General features: G+C 43.0%; 1 protein-coding gene across 1 annotated transcript; it reads left to right on the forward strand.

The window, feature by feature from the left end:
* The first annotated feature begins 567 nt into the window (after positions 1-567).
* LOC121579609 (complement factor B) lies at positions 568-18,690 on the forward strand. Its single transcript, XM_041894347.2, has 18 exons — positions 568-811; positions 1,320-1,532; positions 1,636-1,821; positions 2,061-2,243; positions 2,408-2,494; positions 2,679-2,821; positions 8,735-8,882; positions 9,038-9,166; positions 9,306-9,401; positions 13,342-13,479; positions 13,608-13,714; positions 14,176-14,305; positions 14,531-14,669; positions 15,743-15,822; positions 15,926-16,038; positions 17,736-17,865; positions 18,050-18,102; positions 18,348-18,690. Exons 1-18 carry the CDS (start codon positions 751-753, stop codon positions 18,528-18,530), a joined length of 2,319 nt encoding a protein of 772 aa, XP_041750281.1. The 5' UTR covers positions 568-750; the 3' UTR covers positions 18,531-18,690.
* Positions 18,691-19,656: the final 966 nt, after the last annotated feature.

The following is a 19,656-nucleotide window of genomic DNA, read 5'->3' on the forward strand; positions in this document are numbered from 1 at the left end:
GGAGATGAGATCCTGAGGCCCGTTTCTTTTCATTTCCAGTTGTGAAATCCATAGATTAGGGCCTAATTTATTTATTTCAATTGACTGATTTCCTCAGATGAACTGTAACTCTTTGAAATTGTTACATGTTGCGTTTATATTTTTGTTCAGTGTAATAGTGACCTTGAGCTGTCCTGACATAGAATAGGGGTGTGCTATGTGCAGATGTAAACACTGTGTGAAATCATCCAGCCAAAGCCCTTGTAATATCTGTGGAGGAGTTAAGGCAGTTCCCTTCGCTGTTGCAAAACTGTAACCCACAGTAACCTCCAATAGTCTGGTCAATCTTTCCAACGTAATAACTATGATTGTCCTCTAGTCACAGTTGCAGTTGTGTCATACTGTGTCAGAAGTTTGAGAGAGAGAGAATACTTGATCAACCGTATCTCAGACTGAATTTAGAGATGATTAACATCATGAAATGGTTACAGGAATTACCCACATACAGATCCAGAGAAAAGGCTACCTTTACTTACTTGAATGCCCACTGTTAATATAATACAATGAATAGATCATTCTATTAGTTAGTCACAGGCTCAATATAAAAATGTTTATGAGTGTGTGTTTGGTTTTCTTTTATTTGACTTGAGGTTAACCAGTGACAGTGTGCTTTTTTGTTGTTGTCATGCTTCCACCCTTATCCTTCCTACCATCTGTGTATAAATATACACCCTTTTGCAGATTGTTTTACTTTTGGACCTGTGATTCACCATGGGTTTTTCTGTTTGCTGGAGTATGTGGGCAGCGCTGCTTTTATGTCCTCTCTATATGGGTAAGTGTCTTGACATGGCTTTTACATTCAAACTGCTGTTGTCTTTAGTTACCTTTTAGAAACCTTTGTCGCACATTTTTCCAAATTGTCCTGTATTCTGGATGATATAACACGGGCTGGAAAAATGAAATACATATACTCGAAATAAATATAGACAAGAAGGATTTTTTTAACCACGTGCTATATTTGATCGAATTTACCGTCAATCCTTTTTGACTGGGTATTATTCAAAGTGGGATTTTACATTTTGGGTGATCATATTACAATTATTGAATATCATAATGATCAACGTCAATGATTATTGTGGTATTAGAATCCATATGGGTACAGACACACGCACACACACACATCTTCAGCTTTGACTCCATCCATTAGGCTTCTGTATACTATGAAGAATTTTGATTTGATAAAACTCTGATGTTTTCTGATATTGTAGCCAGATTCCCAACCTGGCCCAGTCATGCCTATGTGTAAAATAAATGGCCATTTTCCTGCACGGACCTCACAGGTGCCAGTGTTCTGTGTGAAGTCTTCTGTGAAGAGGAGAATATGAGTATGGAAGGAGGTCATTACACTCTTACCAAGAAGCTTGAGTATGGCAGTACGCTGATATATCACTGTCCAGAAGGGTACTATCCGAATCCAGCTTTAACTCGTTTGTGCCAGAAAAGTGGAACGTGGTCACCACCTCCACATATAAGGCCTCTTCAAAAGTGCAAGAGTAAGTGACAATTCCTTGGCCTGACATTTTTTTTATAAAAACAGTATTTTAAATAAGATAAATGCTACTTAAACAGTGCTTTCTCCATTTTTGATTTATTTAGTGATTGAATGCCCAAACCCCTTGGTTTTGGAAAGTGGTACTGTCTCTCCTCTACAAATGCAATATTTTGTCAACAATAAGACAACATACGAGTGTTATTCTGGATACACATTACGTGGCTCATCCTCCCGTGTGTGCCAACCCAATGGGAAGTGGAGTGGGGGAACACCCATTTGCAGACATGACTGTGAGTAGCAAACTATCATCTTAGGACCCTCTTTTGGTCGTAATAACACATTATAAATGAATCTCAGTCTCACAGCCTATGCAATAACTCTCCATACATCTCATACCTTTCTACCTCTCTCACACCCTCCCTCTCCATTTCTCGCTGACATTCTACATTTACATTTACATTACATTTTCGTCATTTAGCAGACGCTCTTATCCAGAGCGACTTACAAATTCTCCCACATTCTCTTCCAGCAGGAGGTGAAAATCGTTGTGCTGACCCTGGGATTCCAGCAGGTGCTAGGAGGTCTGGTTCCAGTTTTGGCATAGATGACAAAGTGACATACCGCTGTGACGAGGGCTTAAATTTGGTGGGGTCAAAGGAGCGTGTATGTCAAGAGAGTGGCCAATGGACTGGGACTGAGCCTAAATGTTACTGTAAGGCCCCAGAAAGACACCCAAAGCGAGCAACATAACACACAGTCACCAATATTCCATTGATCAAAGATACCTGAAGATTGTCATGTACAGTCCAATTTCATAGACTGCGAGAAAGAAAGATTTAACCCTGTGGTTGTCTGGTTCTTTTCTTCTTGTTGCAGACAAACACACGTATGACACTGCACTGGAGGTCACAGAGGCATTCGGCAGTGCTATCAGAGAGAGCCTTCAGTTGGCAGCGCCTATCGGTAGGTCTCTCCATAACAACCAATATGTCATGTTTATCAAGTCTTTATTCTGTTGTCAAGATCACCCTAACTGTGTAACATATTTGCCAAACCTTTCACATGTTTTCCTTGTGGCACCATTCCTCACAAACATTATCTTCCACCTGTGATTGTGAGAGTAAGATATCCTGCTGGTGTCTTTCAGATTACACAGATCAGGAAGGAAAGAAGATCACAGTAGATAAAGCTGGAAAGCTTAACATATACATTGCTATGGACATCTCTGACAGCATTGAGGAGGATCAGTTTAACAAAGCAAGAAATGCTGTCAAGAAACTTATCACAAAGGTATGTCACAGGTACTCACAAGGTGCACTATATATATAAAAGTATGTGGACACCCATTCAAATGAGTGGATTCGGCTATTTCAGCCACCCGTTGCTGTCAGGTGTATAAAATTGAGCACACAGCCATGCAATCTCCATAGACAAACATTGGCAGTAGAATGGCAGTACTGAAGAGCTCAGTGACTTTCAACGTGCCACCGTCACAGGATGCCACCTTTCCAACAAGTCAGTTCGTCAAATTTCTGCCATGCTAGAGCTGCCCCGGTCAACTGTAAGTGCTGTTATTGTGAAGTGGAAATGTCTAGGAGCAACAACAGCTCAGCTGCGAAGTGGTAGGCCACACAAGCTCACAGAACCAGATCGTCGAGTGCTGAAGCGCGTAGCGTGTAAAAATTGTCTGTCCTCGGTTGCAACACTCACTACGAGTTCCAAACTGCCTCTGGAAGCAACGTTAGCACAATAACTGTTCGTCGGGAGCTTCATGAAATGGGTTTCCATGGCTGAGCAGCCGAACACAAGAACAAGATCACCATACGCAATGCCAAGCGTCGGCTGGAGTGGTGTAAAGCTTGCCGCCATTGGACTCTGGAGCAGTGGAAACGCGTTCTCTGGAGAGATGAATCACGCTTCACCATCTGGCAGTCCGACGGACAAATCTGGGTTTGGCGGATGCCAGGAGAACGCTACCTGCCCCAATGCATAGTGCCAACTGTAATGTTTGGTGGAGGAGGAATAATGGTTTGGGGCTGTTTTTCATAGTTATGGGCTAGGCCCCTTTGTTCCAGTGAAGGGAAATCTTAAAGCGACAGCATACAAGGACATTCTAGATGACTCTGTGCTTCCAACTTTGTGGCAACAGTTTGGGGAAGGTCCTTTCCTGTATCAGCATGACAATGCCCCTGTGCACAAAGCGAGGTCCATACAGAAATAGTTTGTTGAGATTGATGTGGTAGAACTTGACTGGCCTGCACAGAGCCCTGACCTCAACCCCATCAAACACCTTTGGGATGAATTGGAATGACGACTGCGAGCCAGGTCTAATCGCCCAACATCAGTGCCCGACCTCACTAATGCTCTTATGGCGGAATGGAATCAAGTCCCCGCGGCAACGTTCCAACATAGTGGACAGCCTTCCCAGAAGAGTGGAGGCTGTTATTGCAGCAATGGGGGGACCAACTCCATATTAATGCCCATGATTTTAGAATTAGATGTTCAGTGAGTAGGTGTCCACATACCTTTGGTCATGTAGTGTATGTTATGTGATTGCTGAGTAATTTACATCATAGCAGGGGATCCCTTAAAGAGATTCTCTGGTACTTTTGTATACTTTTTTGCCAGTTGTTCTGAAAGTAGTGCTCAGAAGCCAAAAGTGGTCCCCGAAAATTGCGTACAACATCACATGTGCAGATATGTGCACCACGTCATTGCTCTTGATGTGGAAATGTAGTCCTTATACTAATCAAAGAATCAAAGTATTTCAGAGTTTTTGTAGAATTAAGATAGACTTTATTACATATAAACAAAGCCGAGTTGATTTGCAAAGCATCTCCCGTCTACCTCTCAGCTCTCCGTTTATATAGTCATATTCACATACATCTTAGCTTAAAGCCCCTCCCTCTTGGGTTCCCCCACCATCATCCTCTGTTTCCCCCTCTCTACCACTCCACCCACTTCCTTAGTCTATGATAGCAGCTAAATTTGACTTTTATTCAGTTTAGAATCAATAGTAGTACAATCAATGAAGCCCTTGTCATGCAAAAATAATCATGTTCAGTTTAAACTCTGTTCAACCCCGGCTCACCCTGGCTTGACCTGAAGATTGATTGTTGGATATGACAGGTCCACACTCAATCTCTCAAACATACCCAAACCCAACTCCTCTCTCCCCTCCCGTCATGCTGTAATTACTCATGATTAGTCTGAACTCTGTTCAACTCTGGCTCCACTCTAAGGACTTTGTTTGTGGAGAGAGGCAAAAGGCAACAGTCTGGTTTCAGTCTCTGATAAATTAGGACAGCCATGGATTAGGTAAGAGCGAGGAATTCGACCCGAGGTCAGATCCCCATTTCACACACACACAAACCCAGTGAAAGGAAGTAATTAAGTTCTTGCCCAGCAACAGAGAATTCTGACTATATGTTCGTCATGTCTGTGATTAACTTTGTTTATCCAATAGTTTACTGAAAAATCTTCATCACTACTCTCTCTTTCTCACTCTGCTGTGTGTGCATGATGTGCCTCTTGCTAGCTGTCACTTACAGTGCATTCGGAAAGTATTCAGACCCCTTTACTTTTTACACATTTTGTTACGTTTTCTCATCAATCTACACACAATACCCCATAATGACAAAACAAAAACAGATTTTTAGAAATGTATTTATTATAAATGTATTTTTTTTATTTTTATGGAAATATCACATTTACATAAGTATTCAGACCATTTACTCAGTACTTTGTTGAAGCACCTTTGGCAGTGATTACAGCCTTGAGTCTTCTTGGGTATGACCCTACAAGCTTGGCACACCTGTATTTGGGGAGTTTCTCCCATTCTTCTCTGCAGATCCTCTCAGGCTCCCCCAATTGCTCAGTTTGGCCAGGCGGCCAGCTCTAGAAAGAGTCTTGGTGGTTCCAAACTTCTTCCATTTAAGAATGATGGAGGCCACTGTGTTCTTGGGGATCTTCAATGCTGCAGACATTTTTGGTACCCTTCCCCAGATCTGTGCCTCGACACAATACTGTCTCGGAGCTCTACGGACAATTCCCTCAACCTTTTTGCTCTGACATTCACTCTCAACTGTGGGACCTTATATAGACAGGTGTGTGCCTTTCCAAATCATGTCCAATCAATTGAATTTACCACAGGTGGACTCCAATCAAGTTGTAGAAACATCTGAAGGATGATCAATGGAAACAGGATGCACCTGAGCTCAATTTCGAGTCTCATAGCAAAGGGTCTGAATACTTTTATTTTTTTTTGCAAACATTTCTAAAAACCGGTTTTCACTTTGTCATTATGGGGTATTGTGTGTAGATTGATGAGGAAAAAATTGTATTTAATCCATTTAATGTATTTAATAGCGTAACAAAATGTGGAAAAAGTCAAGGGCTCCGAATACTTTCCGAATGCACTGTATATGGCGAGGGGCTGAAGCTCATTGGTTGAACTCGAATTGGGATTGCCCACATTGTCACGTTCGCTTACAGACGGGACGGACCAAAGCACAGCGTGATATGCATACATGTTTATTTATACTGAATAAACACCACGACAAAACAACAAATGAAACGAAACGTGAAGTCCAAGGTAGACAAACAACATAACTCACACGGAACAAGATCCCACAACCCACTAGTGCCAATAGACTACCTAAGTATGGTCCTCAATCAGAGACAACGAGCGACAGCTGCCTCTGATTGGGAACCACACCGGCCAACATAGATCTAGACTTGCTAGATCTAAACATAGAACATACCACACAGAAAATACACACCCTGACTCAACAAATACGAGTCCCCAGAGTCAGGGCGTGACAGTACCCCCCAAAGGTGCGGACTCCGACCGCACAACATAAACATAACAGGGTAGGGGCCGGGTGGGCATTCCGCCTCGGAGGCGGATCCGGCTCAGGGCGTGACGACCACTTACTCTCCGCCTCCCTGTTGCGCCCCTGGTCTGGTCTGGACCTCGGCGCGCTGCTTCCCCTCTCCTTCCTCCCACGAAGTACCAAGCCCTGTCTGGACCCTGGTGTGGGAGACCCCGAACCTGGAGAGGGGCTGACGTTTGGGTCTGGACTGGAGCCGCTGACCGGAGCTGGACCGGGCACCGGTGGAGCGGACTGCTCTGGCTCCGGAGTGGAGCAGCTGACCGGAGCTGGATCAGGCACCGGTGGAGCGGACTGCTCTGGCTCCGGAGTGGAGCCGCTGACCGGAGCTGGACTGGACCCCAGTGAAGCGGATTGCTCTGGCTCCAGAGTGGAGCAGCTGACCGGAGCTGAACTGGGCACCGGTGGAGCGGACTGCTCTGGCTCCGGAGTGGAGCAGCTGACCGGTGCCGGACCAGGCACCGGTGGAACAGGCACATGCCGGACTGGACACACGCACCACTGGCTTGGTGCGAGGGGCAGGAACAGGCCGGGCCGGGCTGGCGACGCGCACCACTGGCTTGGTGCGAGGGGCAGGAACAGGCCGGGCCGGGCTGGCGAAGCGCACCACTGGCTTGGTGCGAGGGGCAGGAACAGGCCGTGCCAGGCTGGCGACGCGCACCACTGCCTTGGTGCGAGGGACAGGACCAGGCCGGACCGGGCTGGTGATGCGCACTACTGGCTTGGTGCGAGGGCCAGGAACAAGCCGGGCCGGGCTGGCGACGCGCACCACTGGCTTGGTGCGAGGGGCAGGAACAGGCCGGGCCGGGCTGGCGACGCGCACCACTGTCTTGGTGCGAGGGGCAGGAACAGGCCGGACCGGGCTGGCGACGCGCACCACTGGCTTGGTGCGAGGGGCAGGAACAGGCCGGGCCGGGCTGGCGACGCGCACCACTGGCTTGGTGCGAGGGGGAGGAACAGGCCGGACCGTACTGGGAACACGCACCACTGGCTTAGTGCGGGAAGCAGGAACAGGACGGGCCGGACTGGTGACGCGCACCACTGGCTTGGTGCGAGGGGCAGGAACGGGTCGGGCCGTACTGGGAACACGCACCACTGGCTTAGTGCGGGAAGCAGGAACGGGCCGGACCGGACTGGCGACACGCACCACTTGCCTGGTGCGAGGAGCGGGACTGGGTTCCTTTATTAACCCCCGCTCCTTCTGCTGCCTAACCAGCTCCTCTCGCTGTGCCTCTACACTTTCCTTCTCCCTTATAGCCTCCTGTAGCGCCTCCCTCTGACCGAATAACTCCTGCTCCCTCTGAACCAATAGCCCCCGTAACATGGTGGCCTCCTCTCTTAACCTGCAGATCCGCCCTTTAACGGCCTCCTGCTGCCTCGTCGTCCACACCGTGTGCCCCCCCCAAACATTTTCTTGGGGTTGCCTCTCGGGTCTCCGTCGTCGGCACTGTTGGCGCCGTTTCTCCTCTCCTACCTGGGCATCCTCCTTCATCGCCTTTCGGTAACGGACGGCCTCCTCCTCCGTAATTCTCCCCCAACCGAGGAGGACATCTACTAATGTAACCTCCTGTTGAATTCCCGGCGTTTGCTCCTGAACACGCTGCTTGGTCCTCGTTTGGTGGGATCTTCTGTCACGTTCGCTTACAGACGGGACGGACCAAGGCGCAGCGTGATATGCATACATGTTTATTTATACTGAATATACACCACGACAAAACAACAAATGAAACGAAACGTGAAGTCCAAGGTAGACAAACAACATACCTCACACGGAACAAGATCCCACAACCCACTAGTGCCAATAGACTACCTAAGTATGGTCCCCAATCAGAGACAACGAGCGACAGCTGCCTCTGATTGGGAACCACACCGGCCAACATAGATCTAGACTTACTAGATCTAAACATAGAACATACTACACAGAAAATACACACCCTGACTCAACAAATACGAGTCCCCAGAGTCAGGGCGTGACACACGTGAGGGAAAATGTAGGAAAAATGGCACAGCACAGCTTCTAGAAAAACAGTTGCTTTCAAACTAGGTATTTTGTGGCTAATTGAGGTAAAACAGTAATTCTGCTCATAGATTATGCATTTATGAACTATACATCCAGCCCAAAGCGGGAGTTTAAAAAAAATACTCAGTATTTGCAAAAATTCCAGAGCATGTCTTCTTAACCCTTAATGTAAGCACATCACACAAAAATTACTGACACTATGCTTTCAGTTATTGTTCACCACAGTTTTCAATTCACATTATTTGACACACATCTAAATGTCAATTTGTCTTGTACCTTGTCCTTTCACAGGTCAGCTCCTTTGCAGTCAGCCCAAATTATGAAATCATTTTCTTTGCTTCTGATGTATTAGAAGTTGTCAACATAATAGATTTTTCTGGAGAAAAAAGAAAAACACTTGAACAAGTCTTGGATGACTTGGACAACTTTAATTATGGAGGTGAGCAAAGATTGACTTTACATGTATTTACATCATCATTGCTTAAACTATACACTTATCCAGTTATCCATAAACTTCACAAATAGTGTGTGTGTGTGTGTGTGTGTGTATGTGTGTGTTTGTGTGTGTGTGTGTGTGTGTGCACTTTTTCACAGATAGAGAAAATGTTGGGACCAATCTCAACCTTGCCTTTAAAACCATCCTGGAACGCATGGCTATCCAAAAACAACGAAATGAAACTTTATTCAAGGAGGTCCACCATGTCCTCATCTTTTTCACAGATGGTACTGCAGTACTATTATTCATGTATATTTGTTTGGAAAGTATTTGATTTTCATTATTGATTGCAGCTTCTTTTTTTAAAAAGCTTCTGTTCAGCTTTGGTCAGCTCAGTAATAATCTCTTGACTGTCTTTACTTGCAGGTGCTTACAACATGGGGGGTAGGCCCGAAGACACAGTGGCCAAAATCAGGGAAACAGTCTACATGAATAAAAAGGAAGAACGGGATCAATATCTTGGTGAGGTCAAAGATATTTGTGTTGTCTTGACATTCAACAACAACCTGACATTCTAGTCTCAACTATTCATACCTATTCATTGCCTGTATAGGTGTCTTTCTAACTATAGACTGAGCTAGGCCTATAACATGCACACAGTATTTGGCTCGGGAATAATGATCAAACATTTATGAACAATGATTTGTGGCACTGTACAGTATTGAAATGAATTCGAGCCAGCTATCATCTCAAGTATATGAATGTTCTTTTTTTTGGACCAACTTATTATCTTTTTGCTTGAATTGTCCTGCCAATGCTTTGTTGTTTTAAATTATATTTCAAAATTTGAGGTAGGCTATATGATCACACTGGTAATAGATCCGTTGTTGTATTACTTGTGAGGCATAGCTGAGTGAGCATACATTTAAATAATTTGCTTTTTATTTTTATTTTACTGGGCTGATGGTGGCTGCATCTGATGGTCAGTCTCAGCGGAGGGAGAGAGCAACAGACTGAGGGTCCGCCTCTCAACATCCCTCTGCTCTCCCTTTCCTCCACTCGAGTCGCATTATCGCATTATTTCTGCCTCATGCACAAATTCATCTTACTCCTATGAACAGAGAAAGAAAAATGTTCCTCAATATTAAGAAATACCAAAGCCGCTAATAATAACAACAACAACGCAAGCTTATAGATACACTTTCCTACTCATTCATTACTGCTGCACTGCTTGTTGTAGCGCCGAGTGGAAATAGGAAGAACGCGCATTTTATGGCTTATAAAAGTGTTGAATACAAAGTGACAGTGTTGAGTAAGAACTTAAACATGAACTCACTAATAAAAACAGCAGCTCTTTGCTGTATTCGTTGACAGTCTCTCTTTGGTCATGGTTTTAAACATTTTGAAATCTCACAGTATCAACTTCTTCTTCTTCTTCTGTAGGTTTTATGGCAGACTACAACCCAAAAAGGTGTATTGCCGCAACCAACTGGACGGGTTGACAAACCAAATCCATATGTGATAGGGAAGCTAACTTAATCCACTTAAATAAAAAGAGTACATTGACAAAAAAAAACTCCCACTTCTTACATTTTTAGCAGACACTCTTATCCAGAGCAACTTACAGTTAGTGAGTGCATACATTTTCCATACTGGCCCCCCGTGGGAATCAAATCCGCAACCCTGGCGTTGCAAGCACCATGCTCTACCAACTGAGCTACAGAAGACCCTTCTTTCAAATCTCCATATCTCCCTTCTCAGGTTCTAGGGCCTGAGAGGGTGGTACGGCTTGTGACAATATTCCATGTAACTCCTCCGCCGAGAACTGTTTCAGTCCCAGGAACCGCTCCGCCGCATCCACAATGATTTCTATCTTCCTGGACCTTCTCTCCACCTTGGCAGTGCCATTATTCACCAAAGCTATAAAGGCCACAAAGTCCACCTTCTTAACCTTTAAAATGTCAGGGTCCTGCTGGTGAAGGCCTATCCACCACCATGGACTCTTCAGGAGCACCATTCAAACCCTCAACCCTTTTAACAGTTGCTGCATATGAAATGCTCTGGACAGCCCTGACTTTGGCCACCTCATTCTCTTTCACCCTTGTCGGGCAATCGAAAGATGTAGCTTCATGGTTCCCACCACAATTGCAACATTTCACATTTTCCTCACTTTTAAAACACATAATATGATCTTTTCCACAATTTGGACATCTCGGCTTCCCTCTTCTGCAAATACTTGAAACATGACCAAAAGCTTTACAATGATAACACTGCATTGATCTTGGGATAAATGCTCTGACTCTGTAGTTTAAAACTGCACTTGAGTAGGGAGAGACTCCATATCAAAAAACAAAAGAACATATAGACTGTTCACTTTTTTACCATTCACCACACGATTCATCCAACGTGCATCAATCACTCCAGGAATATTTTCTCTTCAAAATCGACTTCCCACGAGACGCCAGATATAACCCCCTTGAGGGCTGCCCTGTTCCGAAGAGACACACACGACACTTCAAACTTATCAAATCGGGTGAGATGCAACGCGCGTTCCTTTTGATCCGCAGAATAACAAAAAATCAAAACAAGCCCGCCTCTAGTGATCCTCACAGCCTTCACTTTACCCAGCCCACCTCCACCAGTTTGGATATCTCAAATGGTTTCTTCAATACTGGTACTCTGCTCAGCTACTCCTCATTAACAAACCGTTTTCCATTATTTTGGACAATACTCCAATTTTCCTTGATTCTACCGCCATTGGATTCAGAATCCACTTCATCGTCCGCTTCCGCCATCTTTCCTACCAACATTCCTTGTCCCAGAATAGCCTAGAATGCACCGTGCGGCCCATTGACCATTTCTTCCAGAGAGCTCACAGTATCAACTTTGCTGAAGCTTTCTTTTCTGCCTGCTACATTACTGCAGACACCATAATCTGAGCCATCCGATTGGCCAGCTGTAGGCCTGTAGTGCATTTGATTTGCTCTCTGGGCCCACTGGGAAGGCAGATTTTGTGCCTTCAGGCACATTAAATAGTTCAAAATGGCAACAGTTCGCCTACCCAAAAAGCAAGTTCTGCAGGCTCTAGTTTAGTCTAATCTTGATTATTGTCCAGCCAAGTGGTCCAGTGCTGCAAGGAAAGACCTAGTTAAGCTGCAGTTGGCCCAAAACAGAGCGGCACGTCTTGCTTTTCATTGTAATCAGAGGGCTGATATAAATACTATGCATGCCAGTCTCTCTTGGCTAAGAGTTGAGGAGAGACTGACTGCATCACTTCTTCTTTTTATAATAATAATATGCCATTTAGCAGACGCTTTTATCCAAAGCAACTTACAGTCATGCGTGCATACATTAAAAAAAATAATTTTGGTGTGTGTGGGTGGTCCCGGGGATTGAACCCACTACCTTGGTGTTACAAGCACCGTGCTCTACCAGCTGAGCTACAGAAACATGAATGTGTTGAAAATCCCAAATTGTTTGCATAGTCAACTTACACACAGCTCTGACACACACACTTACCCCACCAGACATGCCACCAGGGGTCTTTTCACAGTCCCCAAATCCAAAACAAATTCAAGAAAGCGTACAGTATTATATAGAGCCATTATTGCATGGAACTCTGTTCCATCTCATATTGCTCAAATAAACAGCAAACCTGGTTTCAAAAAACAGATAAAGCAACGGCACAACGCCTCTCCCCTATTTGACCTAGATAGTTTGTGTGTATGTATTGATATGTAGGCTACGTGTGCCTTTAAAAATAATGTATGTAGTTCTGTCCTTGAGCTGTTCTTGTCTATTAATGTTCTGTATTATGTCATGTTTCATGTTTTGTGTGGACCCCAGGAAGAGTAGCTGCTGCTTTTCAACAGCTAATGGGGATCCTAATAAAATACCAAATACCAAATACCCAGCACGCAGTGCAGCTGAATCGGGTGCACCTACCACCAACAGCCAGAGAAAAATATATATAGGAACACAAGGCTTTATCGTTGGGTTTTTTACAAAAATGTTAGGCGATCGACCAGGAATGCCTTGGAGATTGACCAGTCGACCGCGACGACCGGTTGGTGACCACTCCTCTAGAAAGTTGAGTGAAGTTCAATCTCGTGCTTCTCTCTGTGGGCTGCTATTTCTTCTGCGTGCATGGCAGTCTCGGGGCTACTGTGCGCCCACGCAGGCGTGCAGCTTAGAGGGAACATTGGTCAAGCTTTTAAATTTGAACCAAGTTATATTTTAGGGCGTTTGGATGAAATTATTGAATAACATTTTTGCAACACTCGTGCATGAAACGCGAGCGGTTTGGTCAGCATGTCCGTTAATTCATAGTGATTTTGCAAAAGAAAGCCACGCGTTTCAATATGCCGCCAGAACCGGAACACCTAGGTCTACTACCTAAGTATGTGAATGTTCTTGATTAATCTAATGCCTAATGTTTTGGGCACTTCCTCTTGTTTTTTAGATATCTATGTTTTTGGTGTTGGAAGTGAAATCTTTGATGAAGATATCCAGCCACTTGTGACAAAAAGGGATAATGAGGACCACTACTTTAAACTAAAGGATGGTGCAAAATTGGAAGAAACCTTTGATAAAATAATTGGTGAGTCCTTCTAATTTGACCAACAAATATGGCAGAGTGTGTCTCTGCATGGACTTTGTTCCCTCAGAGAGTGCTATATTTCAGTGTCTTTGTATCAGTGTGTTGAGCCACCTCTCTCCTCTATGTAGATGAAAGCAAGGTTGTGGGTCTATGCGGGCTCCATAGAAACTACGATCATGACACCGCAGATACCATACGTGTAAGATATCCCTGGATGGCAAGGATTGGCATCACGGTAATTACTCATGCCTCATTTGTCTAAATGGAAACTATTTTTAATGTTTGATTATTTCATCAATGCAACAGTGGCCTTTCTTCATGATCAGATTGTATTTAGTGTGCAGTGCACTGTGTTAAGTGATTCATTACCAATGCAATACATGACAGCTATAGTTAGAATTAGAATTAGAAATTGATTGGATATCTTTACCATTTACAGCAGACCTCGCCTTTCATTTAAGGCTGGAATTCAATCATCACTCGTAGTGTGTTTCTGCAACGCAATTTCTCAGGTTGTTTGTGCTTTGGGAGAGTGATAAACAACATTATGGCTGACACACCTCCCAAACTGTATCCTGTCCCATCCCAGTGCACTCAAAGATTGATATATTGTTGACCTTTTATTAAATATTGATGCAACTTGCATGTTGTCATTGACAGTATTTATGTTCAACCTCTCTCTCCTGATCCCGTTAGCATGAGGATGAAAGTTATGGTAAATGCATGGGGTCTCTGGTCACTCCCCGCTTCATCTTGACTGCTGCTCACTGCTTCAAGTTCACAGACACAGCAGATAAAATCAAGATTAAGATTGGCAAAAATCAAGGTGCAACCAGCCACTCCTCTAAAAACATTTCCACTTACACCCAAAGTTTTTGAAACTCCAGTTTCCTTAAGACAAATGTCTCTGTAGTTGGGGATAGTGAAACTTGTTTTTTCAAGTGATTATCATCATTAACAGAATATATGTCAGGATGCCACATGTATTTGAACTGGTGCTATTCTATGAAATAGGTTTGCTAATTTATACCCTGGTCCTGTCTCCTAACAGTTCTAACAGGATCACGTCTAATATTACACCCTAATTTTAATATCAAAGCCAAAGAGAAAGAGGGGATAAATGAGTTCTATGATTATGACGTAGCTCTCATCGAACTGAAGAATGATGTAGACATCTCTATCGACACAAGGTAAGACACATACAGTCAGGTGCAAAATGATTGGCACCCTTGATAAAGATGAGCAAAAAAATACTGTATAAAATAAATAATACAAATACTGAGCTATATTGCATGCTCAGATAAATTGGTAAATTATTTTATACTAAAACAATTGCTCAGAGAAAGAGAGTTTGTTTGAAAATAAATAATATATATAAAATTTTTTAAAGATAGGGGTATAAATGATTAACTCTCCTGTTTTCAATACTCCAGCACCCTCCCACTGTGAGGATAACGACACTGAGCCTTTCTCTCAAATGTTTTATGAGATTGGAGATCACATTGGGAGGGATCTTAGACCAACTTAGTTATCTTTTTGAGATTTGTTGTATTACTTGTTAAACAAAATCTCTTTCTCTGAGCAAATGTATTAGTATAAAATAATATAATTTTCACCCAAACAATTGCATACAATATAGCTCAGGATTGGTATAATTTATTTTATAGTCTTTTTTGCTCATTTTTATCAAGGGAGACAATAATTTGACCTGACTGTATGTCTTTTGATGCAGAAGGAACAAGAATGAATATGTCACGACTTCCTCCGAAACTGCCTCCTCTCCTTGTTCGGGCAGGCTTCGGCGTTCGTCGTCACCGCCCTTCTAGCCACTGCCGCTCCATATCTCATCATTCCATTTGTCTTGTCTTGTCTTGTTACACACACCTACCACATCCCCTCATTAGTACGTGTATAAGTGTTCCCTCTGCCCCCCTTGTCCTTGTGGGTGATTGTTTATTGTGAGGAGTAGTAGCGCGGTTGAGCTCAGTGTATGTTGTATTGCCGGGGTATATTTTCCCTGTGTGCCTGTTTTGTTCCAGTGCGCCTGTTTTGCGCACTGGACTGGTTGACGCTATTCTGCGTAACGCTGTATTACGGAATAAACTCTGTATTCTGTGATTTACCCTCCTGCGCCTGACTCCTTCAACTCACGCATCACAGAATACAGTGATGCAGAATTTGTACCTAAATAATCCAGGTTTTTGGAGTAATGTGTGAAACACATAGTTTCTTTCATTAATTCTTGCTCTACTGTCTTCCTCAGACCAATTTGCATCCCTTGCACCAAGGAAACAAGTGGTGCTTTAAGATTGGTGGGAGAGGAAATCACCTGCAAGCAACAAGGTGCAATTACAGCACACAGCCTATTCATCAAGATACACATAACCTAGAAAGGTTCAATTAGGCACTGTATGTTACCTTGTCTCATATATTTCTCTCCTTGCAGAAGAGCTCTTGTTAAAAAATCATTTTGAAGAAGTCAGTTTCATGTCACATGATAAGGACAGGGAAAGTAGTAAGGATCAGCGGAGCGATGCCAAACTTAAGCTCCAGGATCAGGTGAGTGCTTGTATGATGTCTGACCAAACAGACAGACAGTCAGACAGACAGACAGACCCACCCACCAATGGATGATTCATGTACAGTACCAGTCAAAAGTTTGGACACACCTACTCATTCAAGGGTTTTTCTTTATTTGTACTATTTTCTACATTGTAAAATAATAGTGAAGACATCAAAACTATGAAATAACAAATATGGAATCATGTAGTAACAAACAAAGTGTTCAACAAATGAAAATATACTTTATATTTGAGATTCTTCAAATAGCCACCCTTTGCCTTTATGACAGCTTTGCACACTCTTGGCATTCTCTCAACCAGCTTCACCTGGAATGCTTTTCCAACAGTCTTGAAGGAGTTCCCACATATGCTGAGCACTTGTTGGCTGCTTCTCCTTCACTCTGCCGTCCGACTCATCCCAAACCATCTCAATTTGGTTGAGGTCGGGGGATTGTGGAGGCCAGGTCATCTGATGCAGCACTCCATCACTCTCCTTCTTGGTAAAAATAGTCCTTACACAGCCTGGATATGTGTTGGGTCATTGTCCTGTTGAAAAACAAATGATAGTCCCACTAAGCCCAAACCAGATGGGATGGCGTATCGCTGTAGAATGCTGTGGTGGCCATGCTGGATAAGTGTGCCTTGAATTCTAAATAAATCACAGACAGTGTCACCAGCAAGGCACCCCCACACCATTACACCCCCTCCTCCATGCTTTATGGTGTGAACAACACATGCAGAGATCATCAGTTCACCCACACCTCGTCTCACAAAGACACGGCGGTTGGAACCAAAAATCTCAAATTTGGACTCTAGACCAATGGACAAATTTCCACCGGTCTAATGTCCATTGCTCATGTTTCTTTCCCCAAGCAGGTCTCTTCTTCTTATTGGTGTCCTTTAGCAGTGGTTTCTTTGCAGCAATTCGACCATGAAGGCCTGATTCACACAGTTCCCTCTGAACAATTGATGTTGAGATGTGTCTGTGACCTGAACTCTGTGAAGCATTTATTTGGGCTGCAATTTCTGAGGCTGGTAACTCTAATGAACTTATCCTCTGCAGCAGAGGTAACTCTGGGTCTTCCATTCCTGAGAGCCAGTTTCATCATAGCGCTTGATGGTTTTTGCAACTGCACTTGAAGAAACTTTCAAAGTTCTTGAAATGTTCCGTATTGACTGACCTTCATGTCTTAAAGTAATGATGGACTGTCGTTTCTCTTTGCTTATTTGAGCTGTTCTTGCCATAATATGGACTTGGTCTTTTACCAAATATGGCTATCTTCTGTATACCCCCCCTACCTTGTCACAACACAATTGATTGGCTCAAACGCATTAAGAAGGAAATAAATTCCACAAATTAACTTTTAAGAAGGCACACCTGTTAGTTGAAATGCATTCCAGGTGACTACTTTGTGAAGCTGGTTGAGAGAATGCCAAGCGTGTGCAAAGCTGTCATCAAGGCAAAGGGTGGCTATTTGAAGAATCTCAAATATAAAATAGATTTTGATTTGTTTAACCCACTTTTTGGTTACTAGATGATTCCATGTGTTATTTCATAGTTTTGATGTCTTCACTATTATTCTACAATTTAGAAAATATAAAAAATAAAGAAAAACCCTGGAATGAGTATGTGTGTCTAAACTTTTGACTGGTACTGTATGTGCCCCTCTCTCTCTAATTTTTTGTCTCTTGCAGAGGGAAAATTGTATTAGCTTGGCTACTAAGGTAGATGGCATAACATCAGATAATCTGAAGGATGTTGTGACTGAAAACTTCCTATGCTCGGGTGGGCGTCAACCTACTAGAGATAATGTTGCCTGTAAAGGTATGTTTAATATATCATGGAACATTGGATGATGCACTCACTGTCTAAGTGTGTCTTTTATCTTTCAATGGATTGAGAAAATCTCTAGTTTTGATATATTTGTTTTTAATTTTCAAAAGGAAAAGGGTCCTATTACTTGGTCTTACATTAACACTTAATTTTGTGTATGTGTATGTGTGCACAGGTGACTCCGGTGGTGCTCTGTTTAAGAACTATGATGATTACCGCACAATCCAGGTTAGAGACATTCAGGGCATCTATTTACATCAGATAAATAGGCACTAGGCACTACCTACAGAGGGGAGCAGTAAGAGAGTGGTAACTTTCTGTGCATTTCCCTCATACTTTTTGCTCTATGCTTTTTTGTACATGGAATTTTACATATTTATTTATGTAAAAATGTATTTGTAAACATCTGGGGTCTTTGTAATCTACAGTTAATGCACATTAATTAGTACTGACACCGCATCCATTCTTCAAAGGTTGGATTGATCAGCTGGGGCACCAAAAATCTGTGCCCTGATGGTAACAACGACGTCAAACAGGAGTCTGACGATGACTCCAGAGATTTCCACATCAACCTTTTTAAAGTTGTGCCATTTCTGAAGAAGTATTTGGGCGATGACACACGAGATTATGCACCTCTTCAGTTTTTAGACAAATAGAGACAGTGATAAAGATGTGTGTTTTAACAAAGTTTTATGATTATGTAATTACTGCGCTGAACATGATCATGTGTCTGAAAAATAGTTTGTTGAACTATAGTTATCAGTGAAAGTGTGTTCTTTACAAGTGCTGATAATAAACTCATTAACTGAATTTGAATCATTTCCTTTCTGTAGTCCTTGAATAACGCCAGCTCTGAAATACCCTTTTCTCTGTATCCCTTCTGTGTTGGCCATACTGCATACATATGGTATTGTCAGTCAGATCTACAAACACCAAAGCAGCAGCAGGATCTGGGTGAAGATTATGGTTTGTAGTTTTACAGGTCAGAAGTTTCCTTATAGCCCTTCCCAGGTCAGGGGGGTTGACATGTTTTTTGTTGTTGTTGTTTTTTGACAGAGAAATCACCATGGTTCCTAAACTAGAGGAGACATCATACTCAAACGTTTCATTAAAGACATGTCAGACTTCCCTCTGTTGAAGGCAACCTTATATTCTGGGTTATATGATGGGATAAACAGTTCAACTAAACTCATGATGCATTTTTTTGTGATATTCTTCATGAAACAATGGGTAATGTATATGCCACCATTATTATGTAAATGTCAAAGATGGAGACATCACAGACGTTGAAGATAACAATACGTGGACCTTTAAAGCAGAACTCTTTATGATAGTCGCGTTTGTTGAGGAATCTTTTCTCCGTTGCTCCTGTAGCCAAAACCACTGCTGTAACAAAAACAAATTGCATCACAGGATGTCATTGCAATATTAATTGAGGAATATTGTACTGGTCATGTCTTAAGTCGCAGAGATGAAAGAAAAGTAAGTAAAGCTAGCTAGCTAACTAACTCAAACCTTTAAGCTAACTTGAACATTACCTCAAGCAAGCAAGCCATCACCCAGCCTGGTCTCATAGACTAGACGTAACATAGTAAAAGTAAATCCGGGACACTTAAATTAGTATGATATATTATGTTTGGTATGGTTACATAAGACAGAATGTTACTTAAAAGTGGAATGGAAAGACTTTAGTACAGCAGAAGTACAGCTAAGCAAAGAGATGTATTCAATCCACTAATACTAAACATGTGCATTTCCACTAATACTAAACATGTGCATTTA

This window comes from Coregonus clupeaformis, chromosome 13 (assembly GCF_020615455.1).
Source record: "Coregonus clupeaformis isolate EN_2021a chromosome 13, ASM2061545v1, whole genome shotgun sequence".
Taxonomy (NCBI): Eukaryota; Metazoa; Chordata; class Actinopteri; order Salmoniformes; family Salmonidae; genus Coregonus; species Coregonus clupeaformis.

Excerpts from the sequence above, each read along its gene's own strand:
- LOC121579609 (XM_041894347.2), top strand. The coding sequence starts at position 751 with ATGGGTTTTTCTGTTTGCTGGAGTATGTGGGCAGCGCTGCTTTTATGT. Across the intron at positions 2,244-2,407 it reads GACTGAGCCTAAATGTTACT|ACAAACACACGTATGACACT; the intron begins GTAAGGCCCCAG and ends TTCTTGTTGCAG. Across the intron at positions 14,670-15,742 it reads GACATCTCTATCGACACAAG|ACCAATTTGCATCCCTTGCA; the intron begins GTAAGACACATA and ends TGTCTTCCTCAG.